The sequence below is a fragment of the Schistosoma mansoni genome, chromosome 1 (assembly GCF_000237925.1).
Source record: "Schistosoma mansoni strain Puerto Rico chromosome 1, complete genome".
Taxonomy (NCBI): domain Eukaryota; kingdom Metazoa; phylum Platyhelminthes; class Trematoda; order Strigeidida; family Schistosomatidae; genus Schistosoma; species Schistosoma mansoni.
In genome coordinates, this window is record NC_031495.1 from 28969722 (window position 1) to 28989552 (window position 19831).

The 19831-nt window shown below is 34.0% G+C and overlaps 1 protein-coding gene across 1 annotated transcript; it reads left to right on the forward strand.

The window, feature by feature from the left end:
* Positions 1–12112: 12112 nt before the first annotated feature.
* On the forward strand, positions 12113–17917 carry Smp_136130 (putative g-protein coupled receptor fragment; the record flags this gene model as incomplete). The annotated part of the gene is made up of 2 exons (XM_018793951.1): positions 12113–13147; positions 15782–17917. 2 exons carry the CDS (start codon positions 12113–12115, stop codon positions 17915–17917), a joined length of 3171 nt encoding a protein of 1056 aa, XP_018648412.1.
* Between the last annotated feature and the right edge of the window lie 1914 nt (positions 17918–19831).

Here is a 19831-nt window from a genome sequence, read left to right on the forward strand (position 1 = left end):
ACTAATTGAACTACATGTAAATGAAATAGGGTGTGTCTTTACTTACTTATATTACATATGATAGTAAAGTGAACATATTAGTTTAATGTTTGTTTTTTCTTTCAGAATATCAACAAGCAGATTGATTTTAACTTTAACTATTGTATATAAACACTGTTTAAATTTGATAAATGAGACGGTTTTTGAGGGTTCGCATTTGTGGTTGAATCCATATTGATTATGATTGATCAATTCTTTGTATAACTCAATAAAGTTTTTGAGAGAAAAATTGATCATAGTGAACATATATTCGGTTTGTATTTTTGTTTCCATTTATTCTATAACTGTTTAACTGATATTATTCCACATCTCTTCATTTGGTTATTTTTATATCCTATTTGTACTGTTAGGACATATAAACTTGTGAAGTACAGTTCTACCTTGTTTTGTTGGTTTCTCTGGCTGTCAACTGAATGGGTATATTTATCAGATAACTTTATGAAAAGGTAACTAAACTTAGTCTTATTATATGGTAATAAATTTGAAATGTGGTTCCGTAAATATTGGCTAGTTTAGTTTAGGTTATTTGAATTTACAAGTGGTCTAACTGCTTGATAGAATTAAAAGAAGTTTAAATAAAACATTAGTCTCAGAAAACTACAATGATATAAACAGTAATTCGATGGAGTTTAGATTATTAGGATAGCGACTCAAGAAACCTACATAGTAGTAGGGTTGGGATTAGTAACCTACGGGCTAACCAATTATAGACTGGACTTTAATTTAATTGGACTAAGTGACTATTTGATCAGCAACAACCTACTGTAGCAGGGAAATAATAAGTCTCCAGTTGGAGAGGATATTAGGATAAGACGCTGGAGGATAATAGGACATACACTTCGGAAATCACCAAACCACATCACGAGGCAAGCCGTAGCTTGGGGGTCCTGATGGCAATTAGAAGAAAAGTAAACTAAAGAGCACATTACTCTGGTAATTGAGGCAGACATGAAAAGAATGAATAACATTTGGGAACAATTCGAAAGGAGAGCTCAGGACAAAGTTAGTTGGAGAAACTTGGTCGGGGGCCTATTCTTCATGAAGGGTTACAGGAGTAAGTAACCAAGTAATTATTAAAGTAAGTAAAATGCTGACCATTTCTAAGCGTTTAGGTTAGGGCGATAACGAACGTCATTGATGATTATGTAACAGATCATAGACTATAAGGGGCTTTCTAGAAATAATAAGGGAAAACAAAAAGAAGAGGTCGTTGTGTACGTAACTTGTTCAACTAAAGTGGATAGTGATATGATCTATTCACATTCACATATTTCAGTTTCACTAGGTTTGTACTGTGAACACAATTGTGAAAATTATGGAGTTAGCTCAATTAGGGAGCAAAATCTGGTTACTTATTATGAAGACATGGTCTAAATGTAACTGAATACGTTGGTAATATTGGAACAGATATGTTTCTAGAAATGAGCGATACATAATTATATTATTTTCACTTTTTTCCTTCCAAAGCAGATTCAAAGCAGAAAACAGAGAATGTGAAGTAACAAAAGTTGCAACAACTTTACTAATTCATCTGAGATTTTTAAAAAAATCGTGGTTAAGTATCAACCAGAGATTTATTATAACATGACATAATTGCTTCTTATAGTTACACCCAATGGATTTCTTACCTAGTTTGCTTTACAACTGGCTAATATTTGTTTATGAACTCTGAATATATATATCGGTTATTGATCTTATATGTCATTCTTGATAAAGAATATCGTTTACATATGGAAAATGTGTTCAGTTAACGCCCAACATCCCATTTATTACTATTTAAAGACTAATAACACTGTATTGTATGTTTGGTAGATAGATGCAACAGTTAAAATATAGCAATTCGTAATTATCCAATTTAATAGCTGTATTGTAAATTTAAGAGTTCGATTAACAAAACTTAGTATTTGCTACTCGTTAGTGACTAGTTATTTGCATAACTCAGCCTACATCGACTGAATCGATCAAATAGCTATAATTTTAATTCCTACATCTCTTCTCAACATAGTAAAGTGAATAACTATTAATTGTTGAGAGCATTATCCCAAACGTTTATCATTTCACAGAGTGATTTCGAGTGATATTTAACTTAAGAAGTTTTGAAATATTTGTTAGAAATTTTGGTTTACAGTTCACTGTAAACAGTTTTACTTATTTCGATAGTGTAATAAAAAGATGCAGATTATCAGAATTGTGATAATCTTCGTCTTCTTATTACACTATCGAAATTTATCAAAAGAGCTAATTGCTTTAAAAGTCTTACTTATAACATTAAACTATGTAAAGGCTCTTCTAAATCTAATATTAACCAGTGTATAGTTTTCTATTTATTTAATTTCTATAATAACATTTTGTCAAGTTTATTTTGATTGATAATTGTTTATATTTATGGAAAGGTAAATGATTGACTCATTTCAACTATATAAAAATTACTAAAATCTCCACAAAATCCCCTTCTGATAATGATCATATGCTCACTAGTGACTGGTTTCAAGAGGTATTTTCTGGAGTTCTAGTGAGAAGCAGTAACCAGTGGAGTTCATCCAGGTCTGTTGGGAGATATCAACTCACTGAAGACATTGGTGAATGGTTGCTCAACTTCCTGGATTGGTTGAAATTAGACATTAACACCGTTGGATACCGGCTCAGTGGTCTAGAGGTAAAGCGCTCGCGCGCGAGACTGATAGGTCCCGCGTTCGAGTCTCGTGAGGCGGGATCGTGGATGCGCACTGATGAGGAGTCCCACAATAGGACGAAAAGGCCGTCCAGTGTTTCCAGGTTTCTCATGGTGGTCTAGCTTCAATTGACTCATGATTTCAACTATATAAATGATTTTGGTTAAATCTTACATTTTTCATTATGACATACAACTTTCTCAAAAATTGATATTATAAGTGTATAAAAACAGCAACTGGATATCACTTTTTAATTTTATGTCCTTATGTGAAAGAAAGATAACAATTATTTTTATGTTCAATTAATAGATAATTAGAAGAGATTTTGTGGAGATTTCAGTATTTTCATAGTTGAAATCATGACTCAATTGAAGCTAGACCACCATGGAAAACCTGGAAGCACTGGATAACTATTAATTATTGAATGTAGAGATAATTTTCTTAGATCATTTTTAAAACAGTTTTGATTATATACATGAAAGTAATTAGATCTAGTGTATAGTTTTGTTTTGTTCTTGTTTTCTGACCCATAAAACGTAATAAAATCAACGACCAGCAGTGATTTCTACTTTATGATACAATAATGTTTACCACTTTTTGGGAATCTTAAGTATGATTGATTTCAGATAAATAATTTGTGTAGATTATACAAATGAATTTCCACTATGGACAATGGTTACTTACGAGTAGTATGTAGATTAGGGTTGATCTTCAAGTTAAAGGATATTCTAGCGAGATTTATAATGAGGTTCTAAATTTAATGGTATCAGATTGGCAAAATATATAAAGCAAAGGGATTTATAAATTTAATAATTTTTGATAGATAAACAAAGTCTACTTTATAAAGTAAATAAAACTTAAGTTTCATTTAGAATTCAAGACAAAATATTCCCATCATCTACTTTGTTCGATCTGATCATGGACATATTGTTAGGAGTAACCTTTTCCTCTTCTAACTTCTCCACACATAATTGTTTGGTCTGAGATATTATTATTAATCATGGAAACCATATGTGCTATAATAGTAGTCAAAATAATGGCAAGAAACTAAATATTACGAGTTAAGTATAACGTTAGCTTAGCGTTATAAATTTGAACTCAGGCAATATTTTTATAATATTTATGAGACAGTAGAAAATATCTCATGAAATATGGTTTAATCCAAATAAAATGTAACATTACTTAAATATGTAGAAGCACTTTAAGAATACATATTGATTGAAATGTCGAAGTGATAAATGTTAATCACCAATTTTTTAATAACAAAGATGGTGACATTAGATGTATCTATCCAACGTACTCTCACAAACCATTACAACTTTTTGTCTTCTGATTCCTACTTACTTATTCGTGTTACCATTCGTAGAGAACCACAGGGCGTCCACGAGCATTTTCCATCCAACTCTGCTGTTATTACACTCTTGATTTGTTTGATGACCATCCTGATTTCTTCGATCGTTTGTGGATTGACATCTGTGGGAAGGTTTGTAGGTGTGGTTTCAAGATCCTCCTGGTTCAACGAAGCTGGTCTATTTGAGAGTCCCTCAATGTGCTTTATCTATCTGGTACTCTGTCCTTGAATTTCAATGATTAGCTTGCCTTCTTTGTCCTTGACCGGTCTCTCTGGTTTACCATATTTCCCTACCAGTTTCTTCGTACTGCCATACAGTTGTTTCATATTTCTTTCTCTCACAGCCTTTTCCACTGTTGTTTCTAGGTCTTCCATGTATTTCTGCTAGTCGGTTCTAATGCTCCTCTTCACTTGCTTGTCTGCTTCAGTGTGCTCAGCTTGTACCTTGACTTCCTTTGCATTTTTTCGACTGCTGTTAATTGCTGTCTTCTGGTTCTTCCTTTCTTGAATCTTGTGCAGCGTTTTCATAGAGATCCATTCCTTATGAGGATGCTTATTGCAGCCCAGAACCCTGTGACTCGTTGGAGTTAGTGCTTCTTCGATCTACTTCCAATTGTCCTGCATACTAGTTTCTTCTTCTTTCAGTAGACCATGTGAGGCTTGGAACCTGTTGTTGAGAGTTATCTTGAATTTGCTGAGTTTGTCGGTATGTCGAAGGAAAGGTGTATTGAGTCTTTGTAATGCTGTTTCCACAGTTGTCCAGTGTTTCGTTAACTTCAGTTTCACCTTGGCAACCACAAGTTGGAGGTGATCTGAAGCTATGTCAGCTCATCTCCTGATTCTCACGTCTTCCATTGTCCCTATGAATTTTTTACTGATGTGAATATGATCGATCTGATTCTCTGTAGTATGATCTGGTGAGATACATATAGTTTTGTGTATGCATTTGTGTGAGAGTATTGTGCCACCTATAACCAGATTGTTGAATGCACATAGATTTGCAAATCTTTCATCATTCTCGTTCATGTCTCTCAGTCTATGGATGTCGTCCCATGACATTTTGATACCTGGTGTTGTCCATTCCGACTTTGGCGCTTACGTCTCCCATCGAGATTGTCAGATTAGTTCCTTGGTACTTCACCATGATCGATTTCAACCTCTCGTAGAACTGGTATTTATCGTCGTCATTGTTATCAGTGGTGGTTGTATAACGCTGGATAACATTCATTGTGATTTCTCACTTCTTTGTTTTGAAGATGTTTTGATGATCCAGGATCCATGAGATTCCCATCCTAAAACTGAATTTTGTGCTTCTTTGGACAGCATCATAGCAACCCCCTGAGTGTGTGGGTCGTTTTTTTCTTCGTGAGCAGAGTGCAGCAACATCTCTCTCGAATCTATTCTATTCTGTCCAGGTTGGGTTCAATTGACTTCACTGATTCCGTGCACACCAAGTTGTATTTGCTCATTTCTGTAGGCATTTGGTTGGTCCTTTCTGTTACACACATTTTCCGAGCATTCCATGTACCTATATTTATTGCTGTTTTGGTTTGGTTGTTAGAAGTGGCATCGGTCTCGTGACTTGCAAAGGATCTTGTCTTTCATCATGAGGCATCATAATTCTCCCTTCAACTTGGAGGACAGAGTTTAAGCGGTTTGATTTGTCTACTCTGGTTAGCGTTTTTTAGCAAGGTTGTTTTGTACATAATGGGGTTGCTGACCCCATACGCAACTGTCCTTCTTTGTGTGGGCTTTGGGTCGGGAGTAGCCTTAGAAGAGTTATAGGCAGAGTTTCCTTCTAATTCAGATATCTGAAAAACTTACAAGTACTAGTGTGTGTTTATTTTAAACTCTATGCTGATTGTAATATTAAAACCACGCACCTGAATTTTGGTTGCAACGACAAATTCTGGATTTGTACAAAATAAAATTCACGCGTTTCATTCCCTTTAAAATGTTTTGTAAAACTATTAGGATTTCGGGAAAATAATCCGGGTTTTCAACTGCAAAAATTTGAACCGATGAAAACCAGCTATAGGACTATTCATTGATTAAATCAAGTAGAGAAAAAGGTTAATATCAGTATCAAACAATAGTAATCATCTTAAAATTCTACTGAATAGCAAAAGTAATAAACAATGTCCTATTTAGACGACAGTTCTGAAAGTTTCACTAGAGTTAAAATACATGATATGGACAGAATTTCGTTTATAAATCTGTGGGTTTTGAGACGTAAATGGAATCACTTGTTAAAGATCTGGTGTACCTTACTTTAAATACGCCCCTAATCATAAGATCGGGATGACATAAAATCTTGCGTTATCTCTGCATGGTTGAAAAAATTCCGAGAAAAAATCTATTTATGGATTTAAGTTTTCCTACACTCAGCCCATGAGCGTAAATATATTTTGTGCCGGCTTTTATATAATTCATTTGCTTTCTGACTTTATGGAAGAATTGCCTTTTGAATTTTCTCAAGCTATGAAAACAAATAGTTTCTTTAAAATTCAGCGGGTGGGTGAAATGCTCGGTTCCCTTTTCATTTTCATGAGCTTTAATTTATGGTTGGCACAGCGATTATTGTGATCTACGGTACTAAGTTCTATTATCTAGATTGTCTTGCTAATGTTTTACGAAGTGACAAAATAATATCAGCTACCCGTGTTGTGAAAAGCTCGTATACAAGGACTGATACGGTTAACCCGAAAAATTCAAGGTGTATTATGACTCGAAACCTATAATTGCTCAGACCAACACGGGATTATTTTGTAAACAATGTGAAAATATCATAAACTTTACTCAAATACAAACTGTTAGATGTAAAATTTATGAGAATAAAAAAATCAATGAACTGACAAAAAAGAGGTTCAGTCAGGAAACTGTAGGAAATGTGGATTTAGAGAAGCCGAACTTAACGTTAAGAAAATGAAAAAACTCATATACGACTACACGGACGTTCTCGGCTGCTAATTTGAATACAACGTGAAAAAGAAACAAGTACAGTTAGGATTTGTAAGAAAAGGTTTGTATCAATCAGTTTTCATTCTACGACTCATGCATGTCTAAAATCAACTCACACTATGGTTTAGTAAAGTTTACATGTTGAGGTAAACTTTTCCTAAGATAAATTATACGTTTTTACTAGTATTACTCGTTCGAATTTGTGAAAATAATGTCCTCAAACTATCAAACATGTTATTAGAATGAAGCAAATGTTTAGTTCCTGAATAAACCTCCACGTTTAGTCCCTTATCTTTTGTAATTTCGTCACCTTGGAGCCAACAAAAAGGGGGATTATTATACGATTTTAACATTTCGATTATCATTCACGTATCTTGAAACGATTTCAGGATTTTATTAAGAAGGATGTCATTACTTTCTCTGATGTAGCTGGTCGAATTTATATACAGGTTACTCGAAGAACGAAATTTGACTAGCATAGTAAAAATCATATTCCTTATGTAAACCAGTGTAAAATTATCAAAGGTTGCTGATGATTTATGGAAGTGAAAGTGGCAGAAGGAATGAAACTGAACATAAATGAACAACAGTCATTTGTAGATGTGCTACTCATTCATTTGTCTGTAATGGAAGTTGAGTGATGTTGAAAGTGAGGGTCGTTTACCTTTCGATATTGGATATTGGAGAAAATGACAACAACATCCAAATGAAACGGTTAAAAACTAGTTTTACTGATGTACTTTCATTTTGAACTTCAGGGAAACAACATATCAGTCCTACTGTTAGCCCTTATTTATCTTTTGATTGCAAACGATTTCAAGACTAGAAGGACCACACTACGTTAACTACACTAAAAAGTATCAAAGAGAAACGGAGTTATGGGTCCTGTGATTCAGCCTTAAGCAAATCTAAAACAACCAGTGAAATATACACTATTTTGCGCCAGTTTTCAAAAAACAGATTATTTGCCAAGACTATCAGTTGGCTCGACATGATTTATTCGACATGTACATGTTGCCATAAGTCATGCGTCATTTTCATGCAAAACACATAACAGATAACTGTTAGAACAGTTTGGGTTGAACAACAGTTGTTTACAGGATCGTGTTTCACCTACACTGGTACAGCGATTCGTTAAACACTCTCAAATAACAGATTCACATACAAAAACCACTTCACAAATAAGTTCGACTACGACCGTAACAAAAAAGGAAACCGAAAACCAATTAAAAAACATTTACCAACCCCTCAGAAGTTTGATGTCACCACACTTAAGTTAAAAATAAAATTAATTACTTATGAGCACTTAATAACCCTCTGCATAACGTTGCTAAGATTTAATCAACAAACGATGATGTTTTAAGCGAACAAACAAATTTTTTGTGTCATGATTCAAATACATGATTGAAATAGAAAAATCAAAAATAAGTTATATTAGCATCATGCTGCCAAAATATGAAATAAGAATTTTTTAGATCACTTTTAAAGTTTGGTGTACGGCACTCTTTCAAAAGTTTTCGGTGTGTTTTTGGTTTGCATGTTGTTCCTTAATTTAATTCGTGTGTGAATTCACGTCTGTGCGCATACGCGTTGGATAAAAACTAAAGCTACATGTTCTCAGTGCATACGTGTTTATATATTTTGAATCGGTATTACGGTTCAGTCCTCGGAAATCCTGCATTTCCACATTATGATGGCTTAAGATCGCATTGTATCAGTTGCAATTTTGTCACCGAATCACAAGGACTGATTCAGTGATTTTCTTTTGTTTATTGCTATGCTCAGATAAGTCCGTTGAACGAACGTTAGTTACATGTGAGCTTTTTGATGACATATTGCAAACTTTCTTAAAATGGGATTTTGCCAATTTTAACGAAACTTTCGTAAAATTCTGGGGGGGGAACGTGAGTTAACTACGATAACTAGAATTAATCGAGTTAATATCTCGATCAAGAAAACCTGGAGCATTTCAGTTGAAGGCAGATAGGACTAGGTGAAGGCAATTAAAAGCATTTTATTTGAAATTTGCAATAAGTTAGGAATGAAGTACAAATGTACCACCATTTCGTACGAATACCACGCAAACTACTCAAACTTCTGTACAATAGTTTATATAAACAGGTAGATTTGTCGGCTTAGATCATCACCAATCTTTGCCACGAGTACGTCTCAGTTTGTATTAAATTATTTCTGATCATAAATACACAGCATAAATATGGTTCAGTATTTCAGATCTAATTGCTAAAGAAATGATAGCTTCGTTATTCAAGTACGAAAGTCTTTTAGAGTAGAAGGATGCTTCTACGTTACTTCTAAAATATACGAAGTCAGCGTGCATAACATACATTACATCCTCTTCTGACTAGACTTATGATTCGTGAAAAATACTTTCATGTATTTTTCACGGTCTGTGTATGACCAGCAATCATCGGTGTGATCAACAAATAGTCGGTTATATTGGATGACTCCTCAGGGTTATACTAGTGTTATAGAAAGCCTATATCAGTCATTTAATTTGTATGTATTTACCTGTTAAATTGTCAGCGATTAGTTCAGTATTTGAACGATTGCCTCAGATAATCGACGTAATGGCTTGTCAGTTTAGCAGATGAAATCCTGTCCTTGATCACTTATCATATGAAATTTCTTACCAGAAAAATACATATACCATTAAAAGGAACAACAAACACCCCTTAAATTGAAAAAAGCTGCTGTCTACCCTTTATGAGCTATATGAAAGTGCCTAACACAGGCTACTCGTACTGTTAAACTCTATCTGTGCCCACTATGGATGGGTCAGTAGGTGAAACAAGCTTTTTAGTAAGTAGAAATATCCTCAAGAAGCTTCAATGTGTTTTTTATGTATCTTTGTGACATTGTTTTCATCCAAATGTTCCACTAGTAAAATATTCGAACAGTACAGGTAGCAGTTGTGTTAAGTTGGAAATAACTCCTGAAGTGTAGTGCACTATTCCTCGATCATAGTAATCACAAGTTCGTGTTTATGATGCTTGAATCGTTTGAGCTAAACGGGTAACATCAGAATTAAAGCTTTTCAAATCTAGATGGTAATGTTACTCATTTATCAAATACATATTCGTGTACTCGGCATTGAGCCATACTTTACTTTTAAGAGATAGTGGCATTACCTGGCTTTTCAACTTTAGCTTACGTCATGCTTCGCAGATTGTTTGAAACCCGAGAGGGATTGACTCATAAGAAGCAGGGTACTTTATGTCATAGTCAAGAATGTATTGGTGATATCTTCACTCTTCCATGCCACCAAATTTTAGAGCACCGCTACACTCGTTGCATACCGACAATCGTTGTTTCTCAATATGAGGACTACCTTTGGCACTCTGAATAGGACTATTCTCTCACATTGTCTGTTGAAGAAGGGTGTGGCTGTGAATTTTACCAACATCTTGAAGGTTCTGTACACAAACACGCCAGTCAGAGTGAGGGCATGCAAACATCTCTTCCCATTGTTGCATTCAAGTAGTGGGATTAGACAGAGCCGTTCAATCTCACAATTCCTCCTCCACTTTACGATGGATGACGTTCTGGAGACAGCTGTGATGGAAGTAAGTGTTGTTTTTGGTGGTGGTGTGGATTTGTTACTTGGAGGAGGAGTCTTCTACGTCGAGTATGAGAATGATATTGTCCCACTGCTCAATGTGACTGAAGCCATGCAATCCTCACTTAATCAGTTGACAATGAGTGTCTGTAGGTATGACATGCGCTTAACAGCTTCTCAGCACAAAGGACCTTTACAAGACTTTCAGGAGCCTATGTCTGCACTCACTGTTGGTAGTGAGCAGTTGGAGGTAGTCGATAATTCCTCGTATCTGGGTAGTTGTGCAATTGTTTGTGGTGGCGTGAGTGATGAGATGAATTCATTTATAGTGAAAGCCAGAATGTTTAATGTTAATGTGAGTCATCTTTTGTTTTTCGTGATGTTAATCTGACTGCTATGCGTCGGTAAGAGCAGTTTTGTCCTGTGTTTGTGAAACCTCAAACATCATTGGATGGTCCAAGTCTCATATCTGCGACCTAGCGATTGAAATTCGATCGCCTTAATCATTTCATAAGAAATGATGTACACACTGTGCTAACCTAAGATTTTTTTGAAAATTATTTACCTTTAGTAACAAGGACAGAGACAAACTTACCTATAAAGTAATACTGTTGTCTAATCGCTAGTGGTATGAACTAATTGGATCAACTAATGAAAAACAACGTTATTTTCGCGAGTTGATTTGGACTCTGTTTAATTCGTATTTTGATTCTTCTCATCAAATGTCCCACTCATAGTTTCATAAGTGTGTAATTTTTAGAATTGTCTGCTTAACTATTTCAATATAACTATGTTAATAAAATTATTCGGAAGGTAATACCCATTTTCCATATATCATTTAAATAACAATTTGACCCGATGTGATACCTTGTAGTGATTCCCACTTTCTACTTTTTGATTACTTTTTAACCTGCTGTTTTATATTTTTCCTCATTATTCTCATATAGTACAAAGATTTTCATTATTTCATCTATTCCGTTGATTAAAATCCTACTTTTTCTGAGGATGTTCATATTTTTAACTGTATAAAATTTACAGTCCACTTGCTCTAACTGATATTTTGTTTAGTGTCAGGTTGCTAAGAGATTTACGAATCGACATTTTCACATCGCTCAGCTATCGAGTTGTGCACATCAGTTATATGTATTTAATTTCCTTTTATATAGAGGTCATTTCTCTTTCAATTCTGATCTAAGCGTTTATGTGAAATCTATAAATAATTGTTAAATATTCATTTATCGTAGTTATTTGCCTATTTGGATAGTGTCATTAATAATAATATTTTCACAACACCTTCCTTTAGATGCCTGTACTGAACGGACAATTTTTCATACATATCAACTTATGAATTTACCGGATTGTCTCATCTCCTTCAGTTAAATGATAATTATTCATTGTAGTAAAAAAAACTCGGTTATTTTCAGTTACAATCCTATTGAAATATTTATCAAACTCTGAGGTATGCAGCGAATATTGTTTATCGTACACCTTCCATTTACAAAATAATTTCTAATGTCATTGTTTAAAATTTGTGACATTTGGTCATCACAGCTGCACACAACAAATTTTGAGGACGGTTTCTGCTTGAAGTTAAGCCCTCTTCACAATTTGCATAAGTCTCAATATTTCATCTTATTTGGAACTTCCTCTGGTATTTTGTCCATTTTCCTACCTCGAGCTGCTGAAATTTTAGATAATCAAAAATCAGATGGTCAATTACATGATTATAATGATTTGTGCCTTGAATACAATACTGAACACCCCATTTTATGTATAGATTGTGGTAATCTTGTCATGGAAATGTCTCAGTATCAACAGATAGCAGTTTTGCATTCACGAATGATATCTGTTTATAATTTTGCGAAGTCTGATGATTCATTTCAAGGCGGTAGTGATAATTTTTCACTGGAATCTTGGAAGCTAACACTCTCATTCAAACTTAACGTTCAAAAGGATTCATACACATTACTTCTTGGCAAATTCTTTGAACAAATTCAGACAGATGTCATTTGTGTTCAAACAGTTGACGCATCTCTTTACTTTTTCAATGCAAATGGAGAATTATTTCAAATAACGTTACCAAATATTCTAATACCTGGTCCTATAATATTTGCAAAATCCATCCATTCGTTAATAATAGCTACTTCAATAAAACTATATTGTTTTAGTTTTCTGTCTTCGAATATTGAACACTCTCAAATATCATATGCTAATCATAAAAATGTTCCATTCGACTGGTCGATTGTTTTAGGAGAACCCATATTGTGTATAGATGAAATTGACTCAGAATCTGCAACCAGTAAACACTATCCTTTATCGTATGTAGTTGCATTAGGTAGAAAACGAATTTTCCTTATCTCAGAAACTGGCTCTTTATTGTTTACTCGGCGTATTGACATTCCATCCAAACAATTATGTGTATATGGTTATTCAGAAAGAAATGTTAATTCACCAGAAAACTTATCATTTACTAATACACAAAGTCAAGTTTCTTGGGTGCCAAGGTTTCTGGTAACAACAGAGAAAAATCAGCTACTTGTATTTAAAGTAAGTGTAGTTTTTTTCACAATAATGTCAAATCATCAAAATTTCATGTATATATATATAGTATTATCATTGACTAAACTTTAATACAATTCAGTAGTTGAGATGTACGTAAAGCCCTCCTACAATCACTATGATAAACGAAATTATATGAAATAAGTTATTCATTCGGTTTTGACTATAGTTCATTTTTAACTTTATTAGTAGCGTAATATAAACTACAAGTATATATTTCTATTACCTGATAATTATGGTTCTACACGTGAAGATGTTCGCATAATATCATTGACTGATTGAAGTTAGACTTGTACGCTACTGGATCCTAGCTCGGTCCATGGGTTCATTGGCTACTGGTTTGAGCTGTGCAGTGTAGTGAAGACGATTCTGTTGGTACCTCAAAGAGAATCACAACCTATGATTAGAGACTGAATGACACGTCTCAATATTGACCCCAGTGTTCTAGATGCAGGTCTTAGATATGGATTTTATTATGTTCCTGTAAATAATGTACTTAGTTCTAGCGAATTTTTTCATCTTCTAACTACTTAATGGTGTTTTCGAAACTGCCGATATTTTCACTGTCTATTCATATATTAAATCAAGTGTTCTCTCCCGTGTATAGTATCACAATTGAAAATGATACATTGCGTTTTTCAGTTCCTGTGTTTTTACATCCTTTTGTTTCAGATATATTGACGACTTGTCAGCTTTATTTTTGTAACTCACTTGCCAAGTCCAGGTTTTAACTATCTGTTTTTTATCCAAGCTCGTTCTACAATGACTAATGATAAAGCCCAGATGCTTAAACTGACTTAAATAGACCTTCCAATCAAATGCTTGGTGCTCTAACCAGAATCATCTCTCCACTTCTATTACTATTTTTTTATCCCACCTCTTTCGTTCAACGTGACTTACGCGAGTTACTTTAAAATCACGTTTCAGTTGGTGTTGGGTATTCGTAAAATAAACTTTTTTTGGACTGAATGCAAAGCGATGAATGAAGGTTTAGTTACTTTTCTGTCCAAATCTAAATAAACGAATAAACTTTTAATCTTAAAAACAATCATCTAGTTTTCGTGCACTTTTTCAGACTTTTGCTTTTGCTTTCAGGTAACTTTTAAATCCTTTGATACATATTGCAATTATGTTTAATGGATTTTTGGGTGTAGTTGCCAGTATTACATACATAAACTCTTATCATGTGCCGTTCAGTTGTGTTTTTTGATAAAGTCTTCACAATATTCTTATCAACTTTTCAGTAGTCACTGTTACTATTCATTTCATCATGCAATAAATTTAGACTTCATTGACCTCGTTTTCGTTTGATGATAAAATCTTCAACATTTACTTTACCAAGTTTTCCGATGTTGTCTCACCAAAGAAAGTTGATTGAGTATGTGAATAAATGCCTCTTGATTTATCCATAACTTTTTCCTTCCAAGTACTAACAGAAGGCAAAGTTTTGATAGTGACTAGCAGTAAAGTTCAGGATGCGTGTTTAATTCTAAATGGGACTTATCAGGTGAATATAACTGCACTCGTGCTGATGTTCACTTGCGGACTCGGACTGATTGATTTTAGCTTCCAACGCGCTAACCACTCGGCTACTGAGTCCGGATGTCCACTAGCTTGTGCGATGGAAATGAATTTTACTTTAGTTGTAGGGGTTATTTGAGTCTTCTTATTGTTGATGTTAAAGACCAGAGATGATCAGTCTCTGTTTTCATATGTGTTTTCCGAACAGACTGCCTTAATATAGTCATTAATCATAAGCACTTCATTCGAATTTTACTGGATTTTGCTCGGTTTTTCCCCTTTTCTTCTATAAATAGAACTTTATTTAATTGACACATAGATCGAATTCATAAGTTTTTAAGAATACTCAAGTTTGCTAATGTTCATTATGGGCTTTTATTATAAACATAGTTAGAAAAAGGACTACTATTTAACACATTTCCTTCATCCTGTCATCAAACTAGTATTTGATAGTGAAAGGTAAAGTTATTAAAGGAAAAACATTTATTTGGCTATTAGTGTCTTCAAAGCTTAACATTAGTTTAGTGCAACCAAGGTATAGGTCCGTCAACCATAAGTAACGTAGAATCTGGCGTATATGCATCGGCTCACGTCACCACACCGTATCAGCACAGTGAGATGAAATCATCAAGATAAACATCAGACTAGTAGAGGTAGAAACAATATCGGCGATTGTAGAGAAAGTTTGGCATAAACAGTATGATTCGAGGAGAGAGAATGAGTCCGTGGAATAGAGAAGTATACGATAATTTTAAAGCAGTGTCTAAGGGGAGGCAACTTGTTAACCAATATGTGTCATTACGATTCTTTCTGAACCATATTATCCAATATCTCCTGAACTCCAACTAAGTTGTTCGCATATACCAACACGGATGAAACCGACAGATAATAACTTCATGGTCTAATATCACGTCTCGACTTGATCACTCTTATCTTTCTTATAACCTAGTTACAGCAAACATTGAGCGTTGAGGTAGATTGTGGGTGGGGATACATTAAAGCCGACCTAACTGCCTCAGTTAATAAATATTTACCATCTTTATCCAATAACCTATATATCATTTACTAGACACTAATTATCTAGTCTTCCTTACTTTTCAGGGTGCGCAACTCTTATGGTCTGCATTGTTATCAATTGGTGTAATTCGTATATCCATGCCTATATTCACAATGGAATTAAGTAATCATTACAGTAAAACACTTCCTTTTATTGGACTAAATTTTCCATCTGGTTTAATTGTTGTACTTCATAGAAATGGACGAATTACTTTGTCATATCTTGGCACTGATCCGTCTAATTTAGTTGTCCCGAATATCATGAAATCAAGTCAAAACGGTCACAATTATTCAAATGAAATAGATCCTAATCAATCACAACTGAAAAATGAAAGTTTCGATGAAGAAATGCATCAAGTAAATGAACGTATTGATCAGCTAATAAAAGTTTGCTCGTCTTTATTATTCTCTAATAATAATCATAAAAATACTCATCTTGAAAAAGATTCTCTCCCAAAATTGAAAACATCTATTCGTCTAAATTCAAATCGATTGAATACAGATGAGAATGAATTATGCTATATTGACATTGATATTGAATTTCCAAAAGCATATCCCAAGAAACAATTTAATCCTGTTTATCTATTAACTCATTCTTGTCCACCAATTATAATCAAACCTAATTATATAGACATTTCTTCTAATGAATTGAATAGTAGTGATTTTGTTTTAGTCAATCATAATAATTCATATAAGTATTCATATACATTAACATGTTATAATGTTAATAAATTTATTGATGGAAAAAATGAGACATCATCATTAATGAATAATCAACTTCCATTAGATATGAATGTTGTTTTAATGTTGTATTACACATTTACTCCCTTGAACTATAAGAACAATAACAATAATAGTAATGAAAACATTAATTGCCCCACTAATAATTCAATGTCGTTTAATTCTCGTTCAATTACAAAATGTGTTACTCATTGTATCAAGCTCCCAATAATCTTGTTTGCTTCTAGCACCTTTGTACATAAGAATCAAATGATTGGGAAATTTTCCTTGGTTTTTCAATTGATAACAAAGTTTCATAATCATTTAAAAAATGTATATTTATCAGACTTATTTCCAAATTTCTTACCTAAAAATGATACTACTGGTTTTAATGAAAGTAGTCAAAATAACTTCACCCTATATGTATCATTTAGTGGATTGAAACAAATGAGTAATGCTGATCAACAATGTGTATACATTTCAGTTAAATACAATAAAAAATTCAAATTTAAACTACAAAGTAATCATCCTGAAACATTTTGGCCAATTTTACAAGAGCTCATTTTTCATAATAATCTTGTTGGAAAACGTAAAACAAATAGTGATGCAAATAATCTTTACATTATCTTGTATACGAAGGATGCTAGAAAATTCATGGATGATGGTCCTGTACCTCCGAAATCACTATCGTCATCAAAGTTTGATAATTATACTTCTCAACTTGAAACATTGTTCAATAAATTATATGAATCTTTAGATAATCATGTCAATAAACGCTTAGAACTAGATAACCAAATTAGTAAGCTTACTGTGCAAGCTAGACATTATCGTGCTGTTCAACGAGAAGTTGTCGAAAGAATAAAAAGTAGCCAACCTAATTGTTTAAATGGATTTAATGAATTGTTAGAAAGAGATATGAATAATTTAATGACTACTTGTGATTTACTTGACCTGCTAACACAAGAATATTTTCAATCTGGTTATTCTGTAATATCATTAGTTATTTTATTAAGTTTTATTTGTTTATTTTGCATACAATCGTCGTCCTCTTCTTCCCCATCATCATTTGATTTTTCTGAATTTGAAAGTGAATTTATGCTATTCAAACCGACGCATTTGTTGACCATGCTACATTCAACACTTTCATTAGAAAATATTCAAAGTTCAGAATTCCCTGAATCCATTTTATCCACTGAATCTCATGAACATAATCTTCATCATGTTGATTTTAAACTATACCTGCAAGCCGAAATAAATTATTTTTCAGAAGTCATTCAATCCAATCACATCGAGCCAAACGAGAAACGTGATTCATTCACTAATTATCAAGATCCTTTAAAAAATTATAATCGATTATTAACGCCTAAATATATTTATGAACAATTCTATCAACTTTGTAAACAATTTATGTCTTGCGATCATAAGGAAATTAAACGTGTAATTAGTTTACTTAATCGATGAATAACTCTGTTATTTCAAATTCTTTCAGTATTTTGATTCATCAGCTTGAAAAGTTGTTATTTGAAATGAAATTTTCTTTTTGGTCAGCTTAAATAGAATTAACAATAATATAGTTCTTTTTGTATTATATTTTGTAGTCATGCTTTAAATCCTTTATAAATAATACCAAATAGCTTTCTTCCATTAAAGTGTTACTTCTGAAACTTTGTTGCCAAATTTCACACTTATAAAAGAAACTAAAAGTATCAGTTACAGAAAAAATAAGTCTACGATCAAATAGTATTTGATAGAAAAATTATGTGATGTCCACTACTCACGAAGCTAAGTTAAAATAAGTTCAGCCGCTTCGTAGAAATAGGCCAGAGTATATAAAATCTGATACAGAAAGTTCTTCCAAGGATACTCACACGGACAAAAAGAAACAAAAATGAGTAAAAAAATAAACAGAGTCAACGAATTTCCTAATAGAAAACGTAACAGCCTTTTAAAATGCACAATAACAAACATAAATATCAAGCGCGAAAATTTATTCCGCAATTCATGAAACTATCCAGCGCTTACGGAAGAATTATGACGTCGAAAGCCAAACAAGTGACTCGATTCTCCGATTTACCGGCACTCAACATTACACTCAACGTCCAGTCGATTGAAATTCGACAGTTCTAATAGACATATCAATGTTCTCGAAATCACCGATTGACACTTTGTCTGCAATGTTGTTAATTCAAGTTGAATAGTTAACTCACAGTTGTCATAAACCGTGAGATTATTTGATTCACGAAGACGTTCATTCATCACATAGATAAACAGTCATACATGTTCATGGAAATAGACCTCCGAATAATCTCAATTCGTCCACAAACCAATGATATCTAGACACAATTAAGTAACATCAGTCTCGCATTCAATCACTCACTCTCTTATTCACCAATTCTACACAGTCACACTGAAACACAAACATAGTCGAACGTAAACTCATTGATTTATTCACTCAATCAATCAGTCAATGCACCACACATTCATACAACACGCACAAATCTATATTCGCATACAAGTAATTGTGATGATATGAAGACGAGCACAAGTGTCATTTCACAGTCATTTGGATCGAACAGAATGACTGAAGTGTTTGAGATGGATTCTGTCATATATATTTGTCGTCTGAGACTGTGCAGGTTTGCGCATAGGTTTGTCCACATCAGTGGGATGTTCGATTAGTTACTTATGTATGCCTCTCTATTCCACTGGATGTCGACTAATCGCGACGTTGAGAATAACGACGGAGGAGTCAAGCCGAAACACACTCCACCATCGGGATCACATCACGCTGAGAGGATATCGTTTCCTACAACAACACCGAGTCACAGGCAAGATTGAACGTGTCAGCCGCATACAAGACAACAGGATAATGGACACTGGTTGAGTGAAAACAATGCCTATCATGGTTGTGACGGTTAGTGTGGCTGAGCGTATGCGAGTGAAATATTCGATGGTTGCATAATTGGTGTGGGAATGACTTGACTATGTGTCAACACATTGAATATTCGTGAAGAGTGACTGGTTGATGAGCGATGTTTGTTGACGAATTGATCAGTCGGTGTGTTGTTGATGAATATATGTGCATGCGTATGTATGTGGATCGGAGTGAGCGATCATGTGTGGGTGGTAGGCGAGTAGTTCATGGTGTATTCAGTGGTGTCAGTATTGGTGTTGTGTTGATGTGGTTGTATTTTGGGTTGATGATCTTTGTGTGATTGCTCGTTGGCGTTAGTGTTTGTGCAAGCGACTGAGAGTGTAGTGTTGAGTGTGCGAGTCGGTGTATGCGCAATCCAGCTGGGATGGCCGAGTGGTTAAGGCGGTGGACTTAAGATCCCCTGGGGTGTATCCCCGCGTGGGTTCGAACCCCACTCCCAG